The sequence below is a fragment of the Octopus bimaculoides genome, chromosome 14 (assembly GCF_046866305.1).
Source record: "Octopus bimaculoides isolate indiv1 chromosome 14, ASM4686630v1, whole genome shotgun sequence".
Classification (NCBI taxonomy): Eukaryota; Metazoa; Mollusca; class Cephalopoda; order Octopoda; family Octopodidae; genus Octopus; species Octopus bimaculoides.
The window spans coordinates 2,757,099-2,778,257 of NC_142941.1; the positions used below are offsets into that span (position 1 = coordinate 2,757,099).

General features: G+C 33.6%; 3 protein-coding genes across 3 annotated transcripts in view; all 3 read left to right on the forward strand.

Annotated features, from left to right (window-relative positions):
- The first annotated feature begins 708 nt into the window (after positions 1–708).
- LOC149132577 (protocadherin beta-15-like) lies at positions 709–5,090 on the forward strand. The gene is made up of 3 exons (XM_089363302.1): positions 709–3,114; positions 4,654–4,807; positions 4,972–5,090. Exons 1-3 carry the CDS (start codon positions 709–711, stop codon positions 5,088–5,090), a joined length of 2,679 nt encoding a protein of 892 aa, XP_089219428.1.
- Positions 5,091–6,053: 963 nt separating this feature from the next.
- LOC149132578 (protocadherin Fat 4-like) overlaps positions 6,054–21,159 on the forward strand; it is a 37,978-nt gene continuing 22,872 nt past the window's right edge. The window contains exons 1-3 of the mRNA XM_089363303.1: positions 6,054–6,120; positions 7,965–10,341; positions 12,006–12,193. Of these exons, the coding sequence (XP_089219429.1) occupies positions 7,993–10,341; positions 12,006–12,193 (2,537 nt within the window). The 5' untranslated portion in view covers positions 6,054–6,120; positions 7,965–7,992. The remainder of the gene's footprint in view (positions 6,121–7,964; positions 10,342–12,005; positions 12,194–21,159) is intronic.
- On the forward strand, positions 12,827–20,042 carry LOC149132579 (protocadherin beta-15-like). The gene is made up of 4 exons (XM_089362195.1): positions 12,827–13,389; positions 15,237–17,613; positions 19,153–19,306; positions 19,471–20,042. Exons 2-4 carry the CDS (start codon positions 15,265–15,267, stop codon positions 19,587–19,589), a joined length of 2,622 nt encoding a protein of 873 aa, XP_089218321.1. The 5' UTR covers positions 12,827–13,389; positions 15,237–15,264; the 3' UTR covers positions 19,590–20,042.

Consider the following 21,159-nt stretch of genomic DNA (forward strand, 5'->3'; position numbering starts at 1 on the left):
ATGCAGACATTCATATTTTTTTACTAGAAAGACCATGTTCAAATACCTTATAGAGAGAAGTACATCTTTAATAGCAATTCTCAAGTTTTTCTATTTATTTATGTTGTCTCTCAAATCTGTTTTATATCGTTTTAATGCCAGACATTCAGTGAAAGTAACTCTGTGTCATCCTTTGAACCATTGGAAATGCTTCAATCTTGTTGCTTGATCTGATGGTATAGCAACTACTTTACCCTCTGCCCAAAGATAGTAATGAATATTATGAAACTTTGTTAAAAATTTTACAAATATAATATCCTCCCCAACACCATCATCATCAGTAATGTATCAAATAATATTGTGGTTAATAAAGGCAAAGCAGGAAGAAATAGAAAGTTAATACAATAAAAGATGTCTTATTTGATGTGTGTTAGGGATAAGACGATCAAGAGTTTTCTCACACATGAACATGGTGTTCATCCTTGCATGTCAGTCTCTCTTCCGTGTGTGTTCTGGCTTGGGTTTTTATCTGATGGACACTTCACTTTGTTTTGGTGATGGTTAAATTATACCTCTGATCCAAGTAAAATGAATTTTTCTCTTCTCGTTGGGATTATATTTTTATTGTCTAGAACTCAACGCCCAAATTACAATTAAAATTACAACACTGTTGTGAATGAAATTCATAAAATAAATATTATAAATCTGTTATTTGTTTCTGTAAAGTAAATGGCAGTTGTGTACCTTTATATTTTCAGATTAATTAACTGGTATTTTATTCAACAAATGAAGATGGTCTTAATAGTGATATGGATATTACAGTGTCTGCTTCACTGTTCTGTCTCTAAAGACATTGTTTACCATGTGAAAGAAGAAAACAGTCCTGTTATCAACATAGGAGACATTACTGCTGATTCAAAGTTAAAGGACCCTGCATTATTATCATTCAGTCAGTTACAAGAGAAGGGAACACAGCTATTTAATGTGACCAACACTGGAAAGATATACACCACACAAACACTGGATGCTGAGTCCCTGTGTACTTTTGAGAAAGAATGTTTTCACACAATTAAAGTAGCAGTTCATAAAGCAGGGAAATTTATAAAGATATTAAAAATTAAGGTAATTATAGAAGACATCAATGACCATCAACCAGAGTTTCCTGTGGAAGAAATTAAGATGGAATTTGATGAAAGTGATGGCAAAGGGACAAAACGATCAATTCCCAATGCCATTGACAAAGATGTTGGATTAGAGAACAGATTAGTGAATTACGAATTAAAGGGAAATAACCAACAGTTTTCTTTGTCCACTTTCAAAAGAGCAGACGGAGTATCATTTCTTGAAATTATATTAGAAGGAAAGTTAGACAGAGAGACGAAAGATAGCTATAATATAGAAGTGATTGCTAAAGATGGAGGATCTCCACCCAAACAGGGTGCCTTAATTGTACACATAACTGTGAAAGATGAAAATGATAACAGACCAATTTTCTCTGAGAAAACATACAATGTCTCTATACAAAATAACCATCAAAGAAATAGACCAATTGTTGTAATGATGGCAGAAGACTCTGATATTGGAGAAAATGGTAAGGTTTCATATTATATCAGCCCAACAACATCAACAGAATCAAAACATAATTTTATTGTCAATGGGAAAACTGGAGAAATATTCTTAACCAAAGAATCACAATTTGGCAAAATGAAATCATTTAAATTATACATTGAAGCCAGAGATGGTGGCAACTCTCCTCTCAGTTCCATAGCCACTGTTATGGTAAATGTCATCAACCAGCAGAACAATCCCCCAAATATTGATGTGAACTTTATTTCTACACAGAATCACAACACAGCTACCATTCTGGAAGATATCAAAGTTGGTAGTTTCATTGCTTATGTGATGGTCACTGACAATGATGTTGGACACAATCGACAGGTGAACTGTCATATCAAAGACGACACATTCAAACTACAGTCAATGGGATCAAAGGAATATAAAATAGTTCTAAAGAAAGTAGTAGACAGAGAGACACAGGAACATTATCACTTTACTGTGTCGTGTGAAGATAAAGGATTACCTGCTCTGAAAACTGATAAAGATCTGTCAATCCAAGTGTTAGATGTGAATGATGTAGAACCACACTTTACGAAAGACACATTCAAGTTCCTTACCTATGAGAATGACAAAGCTAATTTCCCTATTGGCTTTATCAATGCTACAGACCCAGATATTGGTAAGGGAGGTGAATTGTCTTATTCTCTGAGAAATAAACAGCAATATCGTCTGCCATTCCAGATTATCAACTCTGGCTTTATTTCAACAAACCAGTCTTTAGACAGAGAACACAGAGATTTCTATGAGTTTGAGGTTTTTGTGAAAGACAATGGAACACCATCTCTGAATAACACAGTGATTGTTGAAGTGGAAGTATTGGATAGAAATGATAATGCTCCATATTTTACATTTCCTAGTGTTGACCACTTCACTCTTAATGTCCACTATCATCCTCAAAGTAAGAACGACATCACAGTTCTGAAAGCGTCTGATATAGACAGTCACATGAATGCTTTTCTCAGGTATGAAATCGTTGCAGGTAACGAGAGACAGTTATTTAAACTGGACTCGTTCACTGGTGTGTTATCTTACTCTCGCACAGTTTACCAAAATGATGCCGGATCATATGAGCTTGAGTTTGTTGTGAAAGACAGTGGTACTCCAGTTCTGTCAGCAACAACTAGTGTGTCTTTGACACTGACTGTTAGTAACAAGACGTCACCAATGTTCACAGCTGTGCACCTACCAAGTGATAACACAATAGATGCCACATTGTTGATTATCATTGTAGTAGCAGCTGTGATAGTATCTATAGCTATTGTGGTTTCTATAACACTGTGTATTGTAAGATGTAACAATGTGAGAAATAGCTCATCTGAAAGAACAGCAGAAGAGAAACAGGCATACCAATGTCGCAATGAGATGAGGCAGTTGATCTATCAAGGTAACAACAGTGTACCTGTGATGTCAGGTAATCGAGGAGAGACATCAGACAGATATGGTCATTCAAGGAGCCATTACTATCCAGATGACTGGAAGATGTCTACAATGAACAGAACACTTCAGAAATCTACACGGGTAAGTATTATTTGAAATATATATGTTGTAAGTTTTGCTTCACATTTCTAATAATTTTGCTGCTATAAATATTACTTGGTGACATATATCTTATAAAATTTCCTTCCAGAATTGTGTATCATATGTTTAGTATGTGATTTACTTGAAGAAGACACTTTGTATAACTCAACACCATAGGCAGTAAATTGGTCAGAATGTGACCATAGATATATAGATGGGCAGTAGATTGGTGCAGTGGGTAATATGTATCTCTTAAATGACTTGTGTCAATTAGTTACACCTGTTTATGTTGAAGCATGACTTTCTTTATTCGTTAGTGGATGACATAAGCATCCTAGAATTGCCAGAATCAGTAGATGAAATACCCTGTTGTATCTATTCTCACTTCTTACCTTTTTATCGTTTGAATCCACCTATATTTTTGATGACTGCTCCAGTGTGGGACCAGAACCATTTACATTCCTTCACTAAATTATCCTTTTTCGCTTTGAGCAATATATGGGCAGTCACAAACGCTTGTGGATTTATATATGGTATTGTGGAGATGTTGATTAGTCTATCTTTCAACAATACACCAAATGTAACCCATGGAATTTAAACCTGTCTGTCTGGAGTCCACATGTTTGTTATAACATAATTATAAAGAATGTATGACATCCATTCTTGGGTTACATGGGCTTTGTGAGAAGGTGTTGAGACTAGCTGATACTTCACCGCATACTTCATTCATCCAGAACTTAACAACTATCTCCAGCACCTCAAACAGCATTAGTTCTGAGGTGGTATGACATTATCTTCATTACTAACCACTCTTAAAACTCACAGTTGCTGGAAACTTAATGTGCATTTCTCTTGCAACATCAGAAATTAACAACATAATCATCTGCCATTTCTCCTGTTAGTCTTCTGACTTGGTAAAAGTTTTTTGCATCAGAGAGGAACCAAAGTACACTGTATTTGCGAGGGTTTTTAACCTTGTTAAGTAAACTCTTGACACAGGTCAAATAATTTTCTTGGTTCTTTGGAGACATGAATTAGCATCTGCTCAGTACATCCGACAGGGGTCAAATGTACTTGTGCACCACAGTTCTGATAGTCCATTCCAATGCTTGAATTTCTTTCACCATGGCCTTTACTGGTTTTCTGGGATCATAATCAATAACATTCTGAATCCATTGGATGAACTGCAGTGTCTTTCTAAAGTCTAAACATTTAGAATAATTTAGTTCTCTCTAATACACTTCAAAAATTCTTGCTAGAGGCTTCCAATTCTACCCAAACTTTGAGTACAAAACATCTTGCAGCATTTCCAAAGTTGATAATTTCTAAATCACTGTATTCCTCACTTATGTCAACAATAACTGCCTGTTTTTTTAATTTCTTTAGCATTTTATCTGACATAGTGTATCTGAAAAACATATATATCTTGTAATTGGTTCAAGTAATATACTGATAATTAAACATACTCAAAATACTTAGATACCCAAATTTATTCTGTAACAACATTACAGTATATCTGGTTGCTGTTGTATTTTACAGCAGAAATACAGTCAACCCATTGAGGTGACATCTTATGGAGACAACAAACCATCTTCTAACTATCCCACTGACACATTGACCAGTCGTAAGAGTAGTGGACAGTGCTGGAGTGAGCGGTCAAGTAGACAGTATGAAGAAATACCAGCAATGTCAGGTAGGATAACAATTCTCATTTAATATTACAGTAATTCATTACTAATTATTGTACTAATTATTGTTGTTGAATGACATGTAATTAGTTCTGTCTGTATGTCCCTAGAGTATTTCTGATGATGGTGATTGTTTCAAACATTGCTACATTAAAACAATCTTTTGCAGGGATCTATGGTAGCCAACAGGATACACCAGTGAACCCTGAAAGACAACAGTACCAAGACAGATATGTGAAACCTCCAGAGAGACAGTTACCTTCAACACCAGATGTCATTACTAACTGACCACTGGTCACTTACTAAATATTGACCCCTCAGAACAAGATTTCAAATAACCACCAACCCCCTTCACTCACTCAAACTTATATAAATATAAGAACTTCTTTCATTATCTCACAATTCCAATATTATATACCAACCTATGATAGAATATATAGACACTAACAGTGAAGTCAGTAACATTCCAAAGCACACACACACACACACACACACACACACACACACACACACACACACACACACACACACACACATATACACACTTAATGTTTAATATAAGCTCCTCTTTTCTTTAATGTTGTCAGTTAGGAGATTTTTATATTTCCCAAATATCTCTGGCATTAAATTAGAATAGATTTAAAATATATATCTCTAATTTTTACAACAGTGTTTTTAAAATCTAACACTTAGGAAATTATATATAAAAATGATACCAAAATAAACATGCCTGAAAATTAGAATATTCCTTCTGTATTTGTTCATACATCCTCCATTATAGGTTGGGTGTATATTTAGGTCAGACACATCTTAACTAGAATTATTCTATATTAACATCATTTGCTAGTAATATATTTACCAATATCAGTGATATTTTGTTAATATAAAATCTATATGAAACACTGAATATATCTATCTCTGCCAGTCTCTCTCTACATCAGACATGTTGGTGTTATATGGACTTATTATGGCTGACTGTTTGTGGAGCTGATATTGTTTGGTCTCTTTCTTTCTTTCTCTCTTTTCTTTTTGAGGGAAACACAACATCTTGTGTGTGTGAGGCTGGAGTAAGCATCACCCATCCTCCTCTTTCTCTCTCTCTCTTACATGCATATGCACACACACACTCATTAAACATCACACATTCACAAAGGAAGACTGAGAGGAACTGCTGGTTCCCCACTGACTCACCACCAACACTATTCCATCAACATGAAGCCATTGTCACACCATAGCAGCAGTGACACAGACAACCATTAACAACAGAACACTGGGACCAAGTCACAGTTTATACAACAAAGGATTTTACACAATGAAGGTAAGTCTATGAATGTTTGTTTTATATTATTAAGATATTTGACTGATGATTGTTTTAGAAACTTTCTTCAGCCATGTTTTAGTATAGAATATAAGAAATAGAAATTATGTCAATAGACATTTAAATATGGTCTTTGCCAGTTACATGGTTTCTGTTGATTTTTTTTATATGTTCAGGATTGATATTTTGCTCTTAGGAATTGTGAAATAATATTTAATTATGGTTATTTTTCAAGTGAAATATATTTAAATCCAGTTAGTTTGCTGTCTCTTATTTGCAGACATCTTCATATATTATCAGTATTGATAATGTATAATATATAACCACAAGATGTTCTTTATTGTGTGTATTTTTAAGAAATTTGAGTGTTTCTTGTTAAGGATCTTTTGAGAGAGTCAAGTATCTTTATTATGTTTATATGTAAGAATGTGTTGTATTAATATAAAATATTAAAGTGAAACTGGGAGAATAGTTGACAAGATGGTGGTTTAGTGTCAATATATATATAATGAATATTGTGTTGTGGTATTGTTTAACTCTTTCTAAATTTATTATTCTGTCAGATTTTATTGGTTTTAATCTGTTTTGTTGCATTCATACTGAAACATTATTGTATTTGGTCTTGTTTAATGAATATCTTTTAATTAAATGTGGTCTTAATTAGATTTGCAGTGTTGCTAAAGGAGCTTTTCTGTCATTAGATATTTCTTTGAAATTTTATTGATTAAGGGAATTATATTTATTATAAAATATATTATTTCATTTAAATATAGTAATTGTAATTTTATTATCTATATGTCATTTATTCATGAAAGAGAATATATTGTATTGTATGTATAATGAATACAATCTTACCAGTATTTATGTTTCAATAGTTGTAATAAGAAAGGCAATGAGCTTGCAGATACATTAGCAATCAGGGCAAAAAAGGTTAGCGGTATTTTGTCTGTCTTTACGTTCTGAGTTCAAATTCTACCAAGGTCGTCTTTACTTTTTCTCCTTTCGGGATCAATAAAATAAGTACCAGTTGAGTACTAGGGTTGATGTCACTGACTTATCCCCTCCCCTTAAAATACTGGCCTCGTGCCAAAATTTGAATGGAATATTTACTGAAAATCTCTTTTCTTTTCTTTATTCTGGTCAATCTGTATTTTATCTTGGAGTTGTCATTACTCTAACTTAATGTGACCTCTTCATTGAAAAACCTTTTGATCATTGTTTCTCTGGTGATTTTAACTTGTCCCAAAATTTTCTATCTCAAATAAATATAAAGTGATTGTGTGAAATATATATTCACCACGACCCACAGATGTTCTGTATATTATTTTACTTGAAAACCTTTGCTTAAATTCCTCCATGACTTTTAACATTTATATGGAAACATTATTTATTATAGAGAGGAATACACACACCATTATTGTGTTTCCTTTTCTGGTGATTCTCCAGGTTTTCAATATATAATGTTGTCCCTCAGTTAAATCTGTTTTAAATAGTTTTAATGTCAGACATTGTATCATCCTTTGAAGTACTGGGGTTCTTCTCTCTGGCTGACTGGTTTCCTCATACACCAACAAAGTCAGCCTCCATTAAAAAATAATAATGAATGATAATAAGGGTTTATTAAAGATTTCACAAGTATACTATCATCATTGTCACCATCATCATCAATAATGTTGTGAATATTATTGGAATACCAAGAGGTAAAGCAGGAAGAAATAGAAACATTTTATACAATACAAAGATGTTTATTTCAATGTGGTTAATATAGTTAATAGAGTAAATATTATTGATCTAATGATGTTTTCTATGATGTGAATGGCAATGGTATACCTTTGTATTTTCAGATCAATTGACTGGTATTTAACTCAACTAATGAAGATGGTCTTAATAGCGATATGGATATTACAGTGTCTGCTTCACTGTTCTGTCTCTAAAGACATTGTTTACCATGTGAAAGAAGAAAACAGTCCTATTATCAACATAGGAGACATTACTGCTGATTCAAAGTTAAAGGACCCTGCATTATTATCATTCAGTCAGTTACAACAGAAGGGAACACAGCTATTTAATGTGACCAACACTGGAAAGATATACACCACACAAACACTGGATGCTGAGTCCCTGTGTACTTTTGAGAAAGAATGTTTTCACACAATTAAGGTAGCAGTTCATAAAGCAGGGAAATTTATAAAGATATTAAAAATTAAAGTAATTATAGAAGACATCAATGACCACCAACCAGAGTTTCCTGTGGAAGAAATTAAACTGGAGTTTAGAGAAGCAGATGGGAAAGGTACAAAACAAGCCATCCCCAATGCCATTGACAAAGATGTTGGATTACAGAACAGATTAGTGAATTACGAATTAAAGGGAAATAACCAACAGTTTTCTTTGTCCACTTTCAAAAGAGCAGACGGAGTATCATTTCTTGAAATTATATTAGAAGGAAAGTTAGACAGAGAGACGAAAGATAGCTTTAATATAGAAGTGATTGCTAAAGATGGAGGATCTCCACCCAAACAGGGTGCCTTAATTGTACACATAACTGTGAAAGATGAAAATGATAACAGACCAATTTTCTCTGAGAAAACATACAATGTCTCTATACAAAGTAACCATCAAAGAAATAGACCAATTGTTGTAATGATGGCAGAAGACTCTGATATTGAAGAAAATGGTAAGGTTTCATATTATATCAGCCCAACAACATCAACAGATTCAAAAGATAATTTTATTATAAATGGGAAAACTGGAGAAATATTCTTAAGCAAAGAATCACAATTTGAGAAAATGAAATCATTTAAATTATATATAGAAGCCAGAGATGGTGGCAACCCTCCACTGAGTTCTATATCCACTGTTATCGTAAATGTCATCAACCAGCAGAACAATCCTCCAAATATTGATGTGAACTTTATTTCTACACAGAATCACAACACAGCCACCATTCTGGAAGATATCAAAGTTGGTAGTTTCATTGCTTATGTGATGGTCACTGACAATGATGTTGGACACAATGGACAGGTGAACTGTCATATCAAAGACGACACATTCAAACTACAATCAATGGGATCAAAGGAATATAAAATAGTTCTAAAGAAAGCAGTAGACAGAGAGACACAGGAACATTATCACTTTACTGTGTCGTGTGAAGATAAAGGATTACCTGCTCTGAAAACTGATAAAGATCTGTCAATCCAAGTGTTAGATGTGAATGATGTAGAACCACACTTTACGAAAGACACATTCAAGTTCCTTACCTATGAGAATGACAAAGCTAATTTCCCTATTGGCTTTATCAATGCTACAGACCCAGATATTGGTAAGGGAGGTGAATTGTCTTATTCTCTGAGAAATAAACAGCAATATCGTCTGCCATTCCAGATTATCAACTCTGGCTTTATTTCAACAAACCAGTCTTTAGACAGAGAACACAGAGATTTCTATGAGTTTGAGGTTTTTGTGAAAGACAATGGAACACCATCTCTGAATAACACAGTGAATGTTGAAGTGGAAGTATTGGATAGAAATGATAATGCTCCATATTTTACATTTCCTAGTGTTGACCATTTCACTCTTAATGTCCACTATCATCCGCAAAGTAAGAACGACATCACAGTTCTGAAAGCATCTGATATAGACAGTCACATGAATGCTTTTCTCAGGTATGAAATCGTTTCAGGTAACGAGAGACAGTTATTTAAACTGGACTCGTTCACTGGTGTGTTATCTTACTCTCGCACAGTTTACCAAAATGATGCCGGATCATATGAGCTTGAGTTTGTTGTGAAAGACAGTGGTACTCCAGTTCTGTCAGCAACAACTAGTGTGTCTTTGACACTGACTGTTAGTAACAAGACGTCACCAATGTTCACAGCTGTGCACCTACCAAGTGATAACACCATAGATGCCACATTGTTGATTATCATTGTAGTAGCAGCTGTGATAGTATCTATAGCTATTGTGGTTTCTATAACACTGTGTATTGTGAGATGTAACAATGTGAGAAATAGCTCCTCTGAAAGAACAGCAGAAGAGAAACAGGCATACCAATGTCGCAATGAGATGAGACAGTTGATCTATCAAGGTAACAACAGTGTATCTGTGATGTCAGGTAATCGAGGAGAGACATCAGACAGATATGGTCATTCGAGGAGCCATTACTATCCAGAAGACTGGAAGACATCGACAATGAACAGAACACTTCAGAAATCCACAAAGGTAAGCTCTATTTCCAGTAAAGATCTCCAAGTAAATAATGTACAAATTAAAAGTCTTTTAGGAGAGTGGGTTATATATCTTTAGATATACACCTAACTCTCCTACATTAAATTGGAAGAGAACTGAACGCAGAAACTCCAAACTGATCAACAACAACAAATATTTATTGTTCGGTGGAAAAGGTAAACAGCTTCCAATTGTCCGGTTTTAGAGTAGTCTGAAATGTAGATGTACTGTTCTTTGTGCTGGTGTCGTTATAGAGACAACTTGATTCAACCACACTCAAATGGGAGAGCTTGCTTAGACGTCTTGCTTGGTCGCTGTCTGCCTTGGTAAGAGACAGTCTAGTAGTGGGAACGCTTCGATGTTTAAACCCACGCATGCGTGGTTAAGGATTCAGCAATGGCGTCGGCCTTTTGGCGCCAATGTGACGTCACTACAGTCTAATTTGTTTTATCTTTGGATAAATGTAATGTTGTATGAATTACAACTGCTAAATTATCTCATTGTTCATTGTTATTGCTATAAGCTCTCAATTATTGTTCCACAAGCAGTATTGCAATGAAAGAAGATCATTTCGTAGAAAAGATCGTCCATTAAAAGGTATAATACACAATATGCATTGCATTGTAAACTACTAATTGTTTCTGAAACCATATTTCTGATGTTGGAAGACAATTGTTAACCATTTCAATCTTGATAAAGGGCATTGCTTACCTCTTTCTGCTGGATGGAGGTAGACATTCGTCTAATGTTCCATACATTGTAGTTTGTGAATAAATTGAATGCTTATTTGCTTACAGAGTACACTTTGTAGGAACAGGAAAAAATCACACAATAAAGTCTGTATATATCCTGATTGAAAGACGCCCTCTTCAATGGAAAAACTTGTAAAGTTTTACCATTGATGAATATCAACAATAGTATTTCAGCCCTTCATTTTCAGTTGGTGTATGTTCTGTCTGAACTCCAAGAACTCTTCCAAGTACTTGAGAAATTTAAGTTGACACATATTCTCAAACTGGATGATAGACCTGACTTCATGTTAGCTGCAATGCTTGCTCATGTGTTAAATATTCCAAGCAACAACTCACATTTACCACATAGTGTAGTTAGAAATCACATCTCTAATCTCAGGAGATAACTGGTTCACCATACAAATGACTGTGGACAGACAATAAAAGTGGGTTGATGTAAATGAATGTAAGATTAGCAAATAGATTCACTGTAATATTTAATAAGATATGAAAGATGCTATGTAGATACATAGCACATTTAAGAACAGTCTAACATAGCATCATTTCAACTGCAGGTCACTGGATATGTTGTTTCATATTAACAAAACGTCCACCAATAATTTTCTCTTTATGAATTTCTATTAATATTTGATTAATATTTGTTACAAAAACAATTGCGTATATTCCTTCTCATGGTGTATGTGTGATGATATTGTCATTCATTGTGGATTGTTGCAAAATGAGCTTCTAAATTATTTCATAAACAATTGTTTAATAAAGAAACATGTAAAATATATTTAGATGATATAGTGATATCATTACCTATGTGACAGTTAAGTCTGTTTCTTTTAGAATTTTGTACTAAGCATATTTTAGATTATAGAGGCATGTCATTTTATTATAACTTGATAAAATAATATTTTACAGCAGAAATACAGTCAACCCATTGAGGTGACATCTTATGGAGACAACAGACCATCTTCTAACTATCCCACTGACACACTGACCAGTCGTAAGAGTAGTGGACAGTGCTGGAGTGAGCGGTCAAGTAGACAGTATGAAGAAATACCAGCAATGTCAGGTAGGATAACAATCCATTCTCATTTAATATTACAGTAATTCATTACTAATTATTGTTGTTGAATGACATGTAATTAGTTCTGTCTGTATGTCCCTAGAGTATTTCTGATGATGGTGATTGTTTCAAACATTGCTACATTAAAACAATCTTTTGCAGGGATCTATGGTAGCCAACAGGATACACCAGTGAACCCTGAAAGACAACAGTACCAAGACAGATATGTGAAACCGCCAGAGAGACAGTTACCTTCAACACCAGATGTCATTACTAACTGACCACTGGTCATTTACTAAATATTGACCCTTTAGAATAAGATTTTCATTCACACACACATACAAATTTAAACAAATACAGAAGTTTTCTCTTTACCTTACAGTTACAATATTATATACCAACATATAATACAATACATAGACTAATAGTGAAGTGTGCAACATTTCAACCTGTATATGTACACACACACACACACACACACACACACATGCACAGAGAGAAATCTTGCACAATGTTTATCATATTGCCCAAATTTATCTAAAATTAAATTAGAATATATTTAAAATATATATCTCTATTTTTTACAACAGTGTTTTTAAAATCTAACACTTAGGAAATTATATATAAAAATGATACCAAAATAAACATGCCTGAAAATTAGAATATTCCTTCTGTATTTGTTCATACATCCTCCATTATAGGTTGGGTGTATATTTAGGTCAGACACATCTTAACTAGAATTATTCTATATTAACATCATTTGCTAGTAATATATTTACCAATATCAGTGATATTTTGTTAATATAAAATCTGTATGAAACACTGAATATATCTATCTCTGCCAGTCTCTCTCTACATCAGACATGTTGGTGTTATATGGACTTATTATGGCTGACTGTTTGTGGAGCTGATATTGTTTGGTCTCTTTCTTTCTTTCTCTCTTCTCTTTGAGGGGAACACAACATCTTGTGTGTGTGAGGCTGGAGTAAGCATCACCCATCCTCCTCTTTCTCTCTCTCTCTTACATGCATATGCACACACACACTCATTAGACATCACACATCCACAAAGGAAGACTGAGAGGAACTGCTGGTTCCCCACTGACTCACCACCAACACTATTCCATCAACATGAAGCCATTGTCACACCATAGCAGCAGTGACACAGACAACCATTAACAACAGAACATTGGGACCAAGTCACAGTTTATACAACAAAGGATTTTACACAATGAAGGTAAGTCTATGAATGTTTGTTTTATATTATTAAGATATTTGACTGATGATTGTTGTAGAAACTTTCTTCAGCCATGTTTTAGTATAGAATATAAGAAATAGAAATTATGTCAATAGACATTTAGATATGGTCTTTGCCAGTTACACGGTTTCTGTTGATTTTTTTTATATGTTCAGGATTGATATTTTGCTCTTAGGAATTGTGAAATAATATTTAATTATGGTTATTTTTCAAGTGAAATATATTTAAATCCAGTTAGTTTGTTGTCTCTTATTTGCAGACATCTTCATATATTATCAGTATTGATAATGTATAATATATAACCACAAGATGTTCTTTATTGTGTGTATTTTAAAGAAATTTGAGTGTTTCTTGTTAAGGATCTTTTGAGAGAGTCAAGTATCTTTATTGTGTTTATATGTAAGAATGTGTTGTATTAATATAAAATATTAAAGTGAAACTGGAAGAATAGTTGACAAGATGGTGGTTTAGTGTCAATATATAAATAATGAATATTGTGTTGTGGTATTGTTTAACTCTTTTTAAATTTATTATTCTGTCAGATTTTATTGGTTTTAGCATAATGTTGCTTTTCAGTTAAAACTTCTGTCATATTTGGTCTTATTTAATGTATATCTTTTAATTAAATGCCATTTATATAGATTTGCAGTATTGTATAAAGAGCTTTTCTGTCATTAGATATTTCTTTGAAAAATAAAAGTAATTTCATTTCCTTTTTTGTAAAATATATTATTTCATTTAAAATGTAATAACTGTATTTTTGTAACTTAATTGCCATTTCTATATGGAAGAGAATATATAATGTTGCTAGTTTTTTTTTTGTTTCAATATTTTTAATTAGAATTTCCAAAACTGATCCATTGCAACCATTAGAATCATAGTAGATAAATGAAGAATATTGACCAGTTTTAATTGTAAATTTTTTGTCTCTTCCTTAATTGCCAATTCTCTAAATTAATATGACCACTTCATTGACAAACCTCTCTATCCTATTTCCCTAGTGATTTTTAACTTTTCCCCAAATTATTAATAATAATTAAATAAGGTAAATGTTTAATGTTATTGTGTGAAATATATATTCACCATTACATGCAGACATTCATATTTTTTTACTAGAAAGACCATGTTCAAATACCTTATAGAGAGAAGTACATCTTTAATAGCAATTCTCAAGTTTTTCTATTTATTTATGTTGTCTCTCAAATCTGTTTTATATCGTTTTAATGCCAGACATTCAGTGAAAGTAACTCTGTGTCATCCTTTGAACCATTGGAAATGCTTCAATCTTGTTGCTTGATCTGATGGTATAGCAACTACTTTACCCTCTGCCCAAAGATAGTAATGAATATTATGAAACTTTGTTAAAAATTTTACAAATATAATATCCTCCCCAACACCATCATCATCAGTAATGTATCAAATAATATTGTGGTTAATAAAGGCAAAGCAGGAAGAAATAGAAAGTTAATACAATAAAAGATGTCTTATTTGATGTGTGTTAGGGATAAGACGATCAAGAGTTTTCTCACACATGAACATGGTGTTCATCCTTGCATGTCAGTCTCTCTTCCGTGTGTGTTCTGGCTTGGGTTTTTATCTGATGGACACTTCACTTTGTTTTGGTGATGGTTAAATTATACCTCTGATCCAAGTAAAATGAATTTTTCTCTTCTCGTTGGGATTATATTTTTATTGTCTAGAACTCAACGCCCAAATTACAATTAAAATTACAACACTGTTGTGAATGAAATTCATAAAATAAATATTATAAATCTGTTATTTGTTTCTGTAAAGTAAATGGCAGTTGTGTACCTTTATATTTTCAGATTAATTAACTGGTATTTTATTCAACAAATGAAGATGGTCTTAATAGTGATATGGATATTACAGTGTCTGCTTCACTGTTCTGTCTCTAAAGACATTGTTTACCATGTGAAAGAAGAAAACAGTCCTGTTATCAACATAGGAGACATTACTGCTGATTCAAAGTTAAAGGACCCTGCATTATTATCATTCAGTCAGTTACAAGAGAAGGGAACACAGCTATTTAATGTGACCAACACTGGAAAGATATACACCACACAAACACTGGATGCTGAGTCCCTGTGTACTTTTGAGAAAGAATGTTTTCACACAATTAAAGTAGCAGTTCATAAAGCAGGGAAATTTATAAAGATATTAAAAATTAAGGTAATTATAGAAGACATCAATGACCATCAACCAGAGTTTCCTGTGGAAGAAATTAAGATGGAATTTGATGAAAGTGATGGCAAAGGGACAAAACGATCAATTCCCAATGCCATTGACAAAGATGTTGGATTAGAGAACAGATTAGTGAATTACGAATTAAAGGGAAATAACCAACAGTTTTCTTTGTCCACTTTCAAAAGAGCAGACGGAGTATCATTTCTTGAAATTATATTAGAAGGAAAGTTAGACAGAGAGACGAAAGATAGCTATAATATAGAAGTGATTGCTAAAGATGGAGGATCTCCACCCAAACAGGGTGCCTTAATTGTACACATAACTGTGAAAGATGAAAATGATAACAGACCAATTTTCTCTGAGAAAACATACAATGTCTCTATACAAAATAACCATCAAAGAAATAGACCAATTGTTGTAATGATGGCAGAAGACTCTGATATTGGAGAAAATGGTAAGGTTTCATATTATATCAGCCCAACAACATCAACAGAATCAAAACATAATTTTATTGTCAATGGGAAAACTGGAGAAATATTCTTAACCAAAGAATCACAATTTGGCAAAATGAAATCATTTAAATTATACATTGAAGCCAGAGATGGTGGCAACTCTCCTCTCAGTTCCATAGCCACTGTTATGGTAAATGTCATCAACCAGCAGAACAATCCCCCAAATATTGATGTGAACTTTATTTCTACACAGAATCACAACACAGCTACCATTCTGGAAGATATCAAAGTTGGTAGTTTCATTGCTTATGTGATGGTCACTGACAATGATGTTGGACACAATGGACAGGTGAACTGTCATATCAAAGACGACACATTCAAACTACAGTCAATGGGATCAAAGGAATATAAAATAGTTCTAAAGAAAGTAGTAGACAGAGAGACACAGGAACATTATCACTTTACTGTGTCGTGTGAAGATAAAGGATTACCTGCTCTGAAAACTGATAAAGATCTGTCAATCCAAGTGTTAGATGTGAATGATGTAGAACCACACTTTACGAAAGACACATTCAAGTTCCTTACCTATGAGAATGACAAAGCTAATTTCCCTATTGGCTTTATCAATGCTACAGACCCAGATATTGGTAAGGGAGGTGAATTGTCTTATTCTCTGAGAAATAAACAGCAATATCGTCTGCCATTCCAGATTATCAACTCTGGCTTTATTTCAACAAACCAGTCTTTAGACAGAGAACACAGAGATTTCTATGAGTTTGAGGTTTTTGTGAAAGACAATGGAACACCATCTCTGAATAACACAGTGATTGTTGAAGTGGAAGTATTGGATAGAAATGATAATGCTCCATATTTTACATTTCCTAGTGTTGACCACTTCACTCTTAATGTCCACTATCATCCTCAAAGTAAGAACGACATCACAGTTCTGAAAGCGTCTGATATAGACAGTCACATGAATGCTTTTCTCAGGTATGAAATCGTTGCAGGTAACGAGAGACAGTTATTTAAACTGGACTCGTTCACTGGTGTGTTATCTTACTCTCGCACAGTTTACCAAAATGATGCCGGATCATATGAGCTTGAGTTTGTTGTGAAAGACAGTGGTACTCCAGTTCTGTCAGCAACAACTAGTGTGTCTTTGACACTGACTGTTAGTAACAAGACGTCACCAATGTTCACAGCTGTGCACCTACCAAGTGATAACACAATAGATGCCACATTGTTGATTATCATTGTAGTAGCAGCTGTGATAGTATCTATAGCTATTGTGGTTTCTATAACACTGTGTATTGTAAGATGTAACAATGTGAGAAATAGCTCATCTGAAAGAACAGCAGAAGAGAAACAGGCATACCAATGTCGCAATGAGATGAGGCAGTTGATCTATCAAGGTAACAACAGTGTACCTGTGATGTCAGGTAATCGAGGAGAGACATCAGACAGATATGGTCATTCAAGGAGCCATTACTATCCAGATGACTGGAAGATGTCTACAATGAACAGAACACTTCAGAAATCTACACGGGTAAGTATTATTTGAAATATATATGTTGTAAGTTTTGCTTCACATTTCTAATAATTTTGCTGCTATAAATATTACTTGGTGACATATATCTTATAAAATTTCCTTCCAGAATTGTGTATCATATGTTTAGTATGTGATTTACTTGAAGAAGACACTTTGTATAACTCAACACCATAGGCAGTAAATTGGTCAGAATGTGACCATAGATATATAGATGGGCAGTAGATTGGTGCAGTGGGTAATATGTATCTCTTAAATGACTTGTGTCAATTAGTTACACCTGTTTATGTTGAAGCATGACTTTCTTTATTCGTTAGTGGATGACATAAGCATCCTAGAATTGCCAGAATCAGTAGATGAAATACCCTGTTGTATCTATTCTCACTTCTTACCTTTTTATCGTTTGAATCCACCTATATTTTTGATGACTGCTCCAGTGTGGGACCAGAACCATTTACATTCCTTCACTAAATTATCCTTTTTCGCTTTGAGCAATATATGGGCAGTCACAAACGCTTGTGGATTTATATATGGTATTGTGGAGATGTTGATTAGTCTATCTTTCAACAATACACCAAATGTAACCCATGGAATTTAAACCTGTCTGTCTGGAGTCCACATGTTTGTTATAACATAATTATAAAGAATGTATGACATCCATTCTTGGGTTACATGGGCTTTGTGAGAAGGTGTTGAGACTAGCTGATACTTCACCGCATACTTCATTCATCCAGAACTTAACAACTATCTCCAGCACCTCAAACAGCATTAGTTCTGAGGTGGTATGACATTATCTTCATTACTAACCACTCTTAAAACTCACAGTTGCTGGAAACTTAATGTGCATTTCTCTTGCAACATCAGAAATTAACAACATAATCATCTGCCATTTCTCCTGTTAGTCTTCTGACTTGGTAAAAGTTTTTTGCATCAGAGAGGAACCAAAGTACACTGTATTTGCGAGGGTTTTTAACCTTGTTAAGTAAACTCTTGACACAGGTCAAATAATTTTCTTGGTTCTTTGGAGACATGAATTAGCATCTGCTCAGTACATCCGACAGGGGTCAAATGTACTTGTGCACCACAGTTCTGATAGTCCATTCCAATGCTTGAATTTCTTTCACCATGGCCTTTACTGGTTTTCTGGGATCATAATCAATAACATTCTGAATCCATTGGATGAACTGCAGTGTCTTTCTAAAGTCTAAACATTTAGAATAATTTAGTTCTCTCTAATACACTTCAAAAATTCTTGCTAGAGGCTTCCAATTCTACCCAAACTTTGAGTACAAAACATCTTGCAGCATTTCCAAAGTTGATAATTTCTAAATCACTGTATTCCTCACTTATGTCAACAATAACTGCCTGTTTTTTTAATTTCTTTAGCATTTTATCTGACATAGTGTATCTGAAAAACATATATATCTTGTAATTGGTTCAAGTAATATACTGATAATTAAACATACTCAAAATACTTAGATACCCAAATTTATTCTGTAACAACATTACAGTATATCTGGTTGCTGTTGTATTTTACAGCAGAAATACAGTCAACCCATTGAGGTGACATCTTATGGAGACAACAAACCATCTTCTAACTATCCCACTGACACATTGACCAGTCGTAAGAGTAGTGGACAGTGCTGGAGTGAGCGGTCAAGTAGACAGTATGAAGAAATACCAGCAATGTCAGGTAGGATAACAATTCTCATTTAATATTACAGTAATTCATTACTAATTATTGTACTAATTATTGTTGTTGAATGACATGTAATTAGTTCTGTCTGTATGTCCCTAGAGTATTTCTGATGATGGTGATTGTTTCAAACATTGCTACATTAAAACAATCTTTTGCAGGGATCTATGGTAGCCAACAGGATACACCAGTGAACCCTGAAAGACAACAGTACCAAGACAGATATGTGAAACCTCCAGAGAGACAGTTACCTTCAACACCAGATGTCATTACTAACTGACCACTGGTCACTTACTAAATATTGACCCCTCAGAACAAGATTTCAAATAACCACCAACCCCCTTCACTCACTCAAACTTATATAAATATAAGAACTTCTTTCATTATCTCACAATTCCAATATTATATACCAACCTATGATAGAATATATAGACACTAACAGTGAAGTCAGTAACATTCCAAAGCACACACACACACACACACACACACACACACACACACACACACACACACACACACACACACACATATACACACTTAATGTTTAATATAAGCTCCTCTTTTCTTTAATGTTGTCAGTTAGGAGATTTTTATATTTCCCAAATATCTCTGGCATTAAATTAGAATAGATTTAAAATATATATCTCTAATTTTTACAACAGTGTTTTTAAAATCTAACACTTAGGAAATTATATATAAAAATGATACCAAAATAAACATGCCTGAAAATTAGAATATTCCTTCTGTATTTGTTCATACATCCTCCATTATAGGTTGGGTGTATATTTAGGTCAGACACATCTTAACTAGAATTATTCTATATTAACATCATTTGCTAGTAATATATTTACCAATATCAGTGATATTTTGTTAATATAAAATCTATATGAAACACTGAATATATCTATCTCTGCCAGTCTCTCTCTACATCAGACATGTTGGTGTTATATGGACTTATTATGGCTGACTGTTTGTGGAGCTGATATTGTTTGGTCTCTTTCTTTCTTTCTCTCTTTTCTTTTTGAGGGAAACACAACATCTTGTGTGTGTGAGGCTGGAGTAAGCATCACCCATCCTCCTCTTTCTCTCTCTCTCTTACATGCATATGCACACACACACTCATTAAACATCACACATTCACAAAGGAAGACTGAGAGGAACTGCTGGTTCCCCACTGACTCACCACCAACACTATTCCATCAACATGAAGCCATTGTCACACCATAGCAGCAGTGACACAGACAACCATTAACAACAGAACACTGGGACCAAGTCACAGTTTATACAACAAAGGATTTTACACAATGAAGGTAAGTCTATGAATGTTTGTTTTATATTATTAAGATATTTGACTGATGATTGTTTTAGAAACTTTCTTCAGCCATGTTTTAGTATAGAATATAAGAAATAGAAATTATGTCAATAGACATTTAAATATGGTCTTTGCCAGTTACATGGTTTCTGTTGATTTTTTTTATATGTTCAGGATTGATATTTTGCTCTTAGGAATTGTGAAATAATATTTAATTATGGTTATTTTTCAAGTGAAATATATTTAAATCCAGTTAGTTTGCTGTCTCTTATTTGCAGACATCTTCATATATTATCAGTATTGATAATGTATAATATATAACCACAAGATGTTCTTTATTGTGTGTATTTTTAAGAAATTTGAGTGTTTCTTGTTAAGGATCTTTTGAGAGAGTCAAGTATCTTTATTATGTTTATATGTAAGAATGTGTTGTATTAATATAAAATATTAAAGTGAAACTGGGAGAATAGTTGACAAGATGGTGGTTTAGTGTCAATATATATATAATGAATATTGTGTTGTGGTATTGTTTAACTCT

Bases quoted from the DNA above. Each gene is read 5' to 3' on its own strand.
- LOC149132577 (XM_089363302.1), top strand. From the start codon at position 709: ATGGCAGTTGTGTACCTTTATATTTTCAGATTAATTAACTGGTATTTT. The intron at 3,115-4,653 runs GTAAGTATTATT...TGTATTTTACAG, and splicing joins CACTTCAGAAATCTACACGG to CAGAAATACAGTCAACCCAT. The intron at 4,808-4,971 runs GTAGGATAACAA...AATCTTTTGCAG, and splicing joins AGAAATACCAGCAATGTCAG to GGATCTATGGTAGCCAACAG.
- LOC149132579 (XM_089362195.1), top strand. From the start codon at position 15,265: ATGAAGATGGTCTTAATAGTGATATGGATATTACAGTGTCTGCTTCAC. The intron at 17,614-19,152 runs GTAAGTATTATT...TGTATTTTACAG, and splicing joins CACTTCAGAAATCTACACGG to CAGAAATACAGTCAACCCAT. The intron at 19,307-19,470 runs GTAGGATAACAA...AATCTTTTGCAG, and splicing joins AGAAATACCAGCAATGTCAG to GGATCTATGGTAGCCAACAG.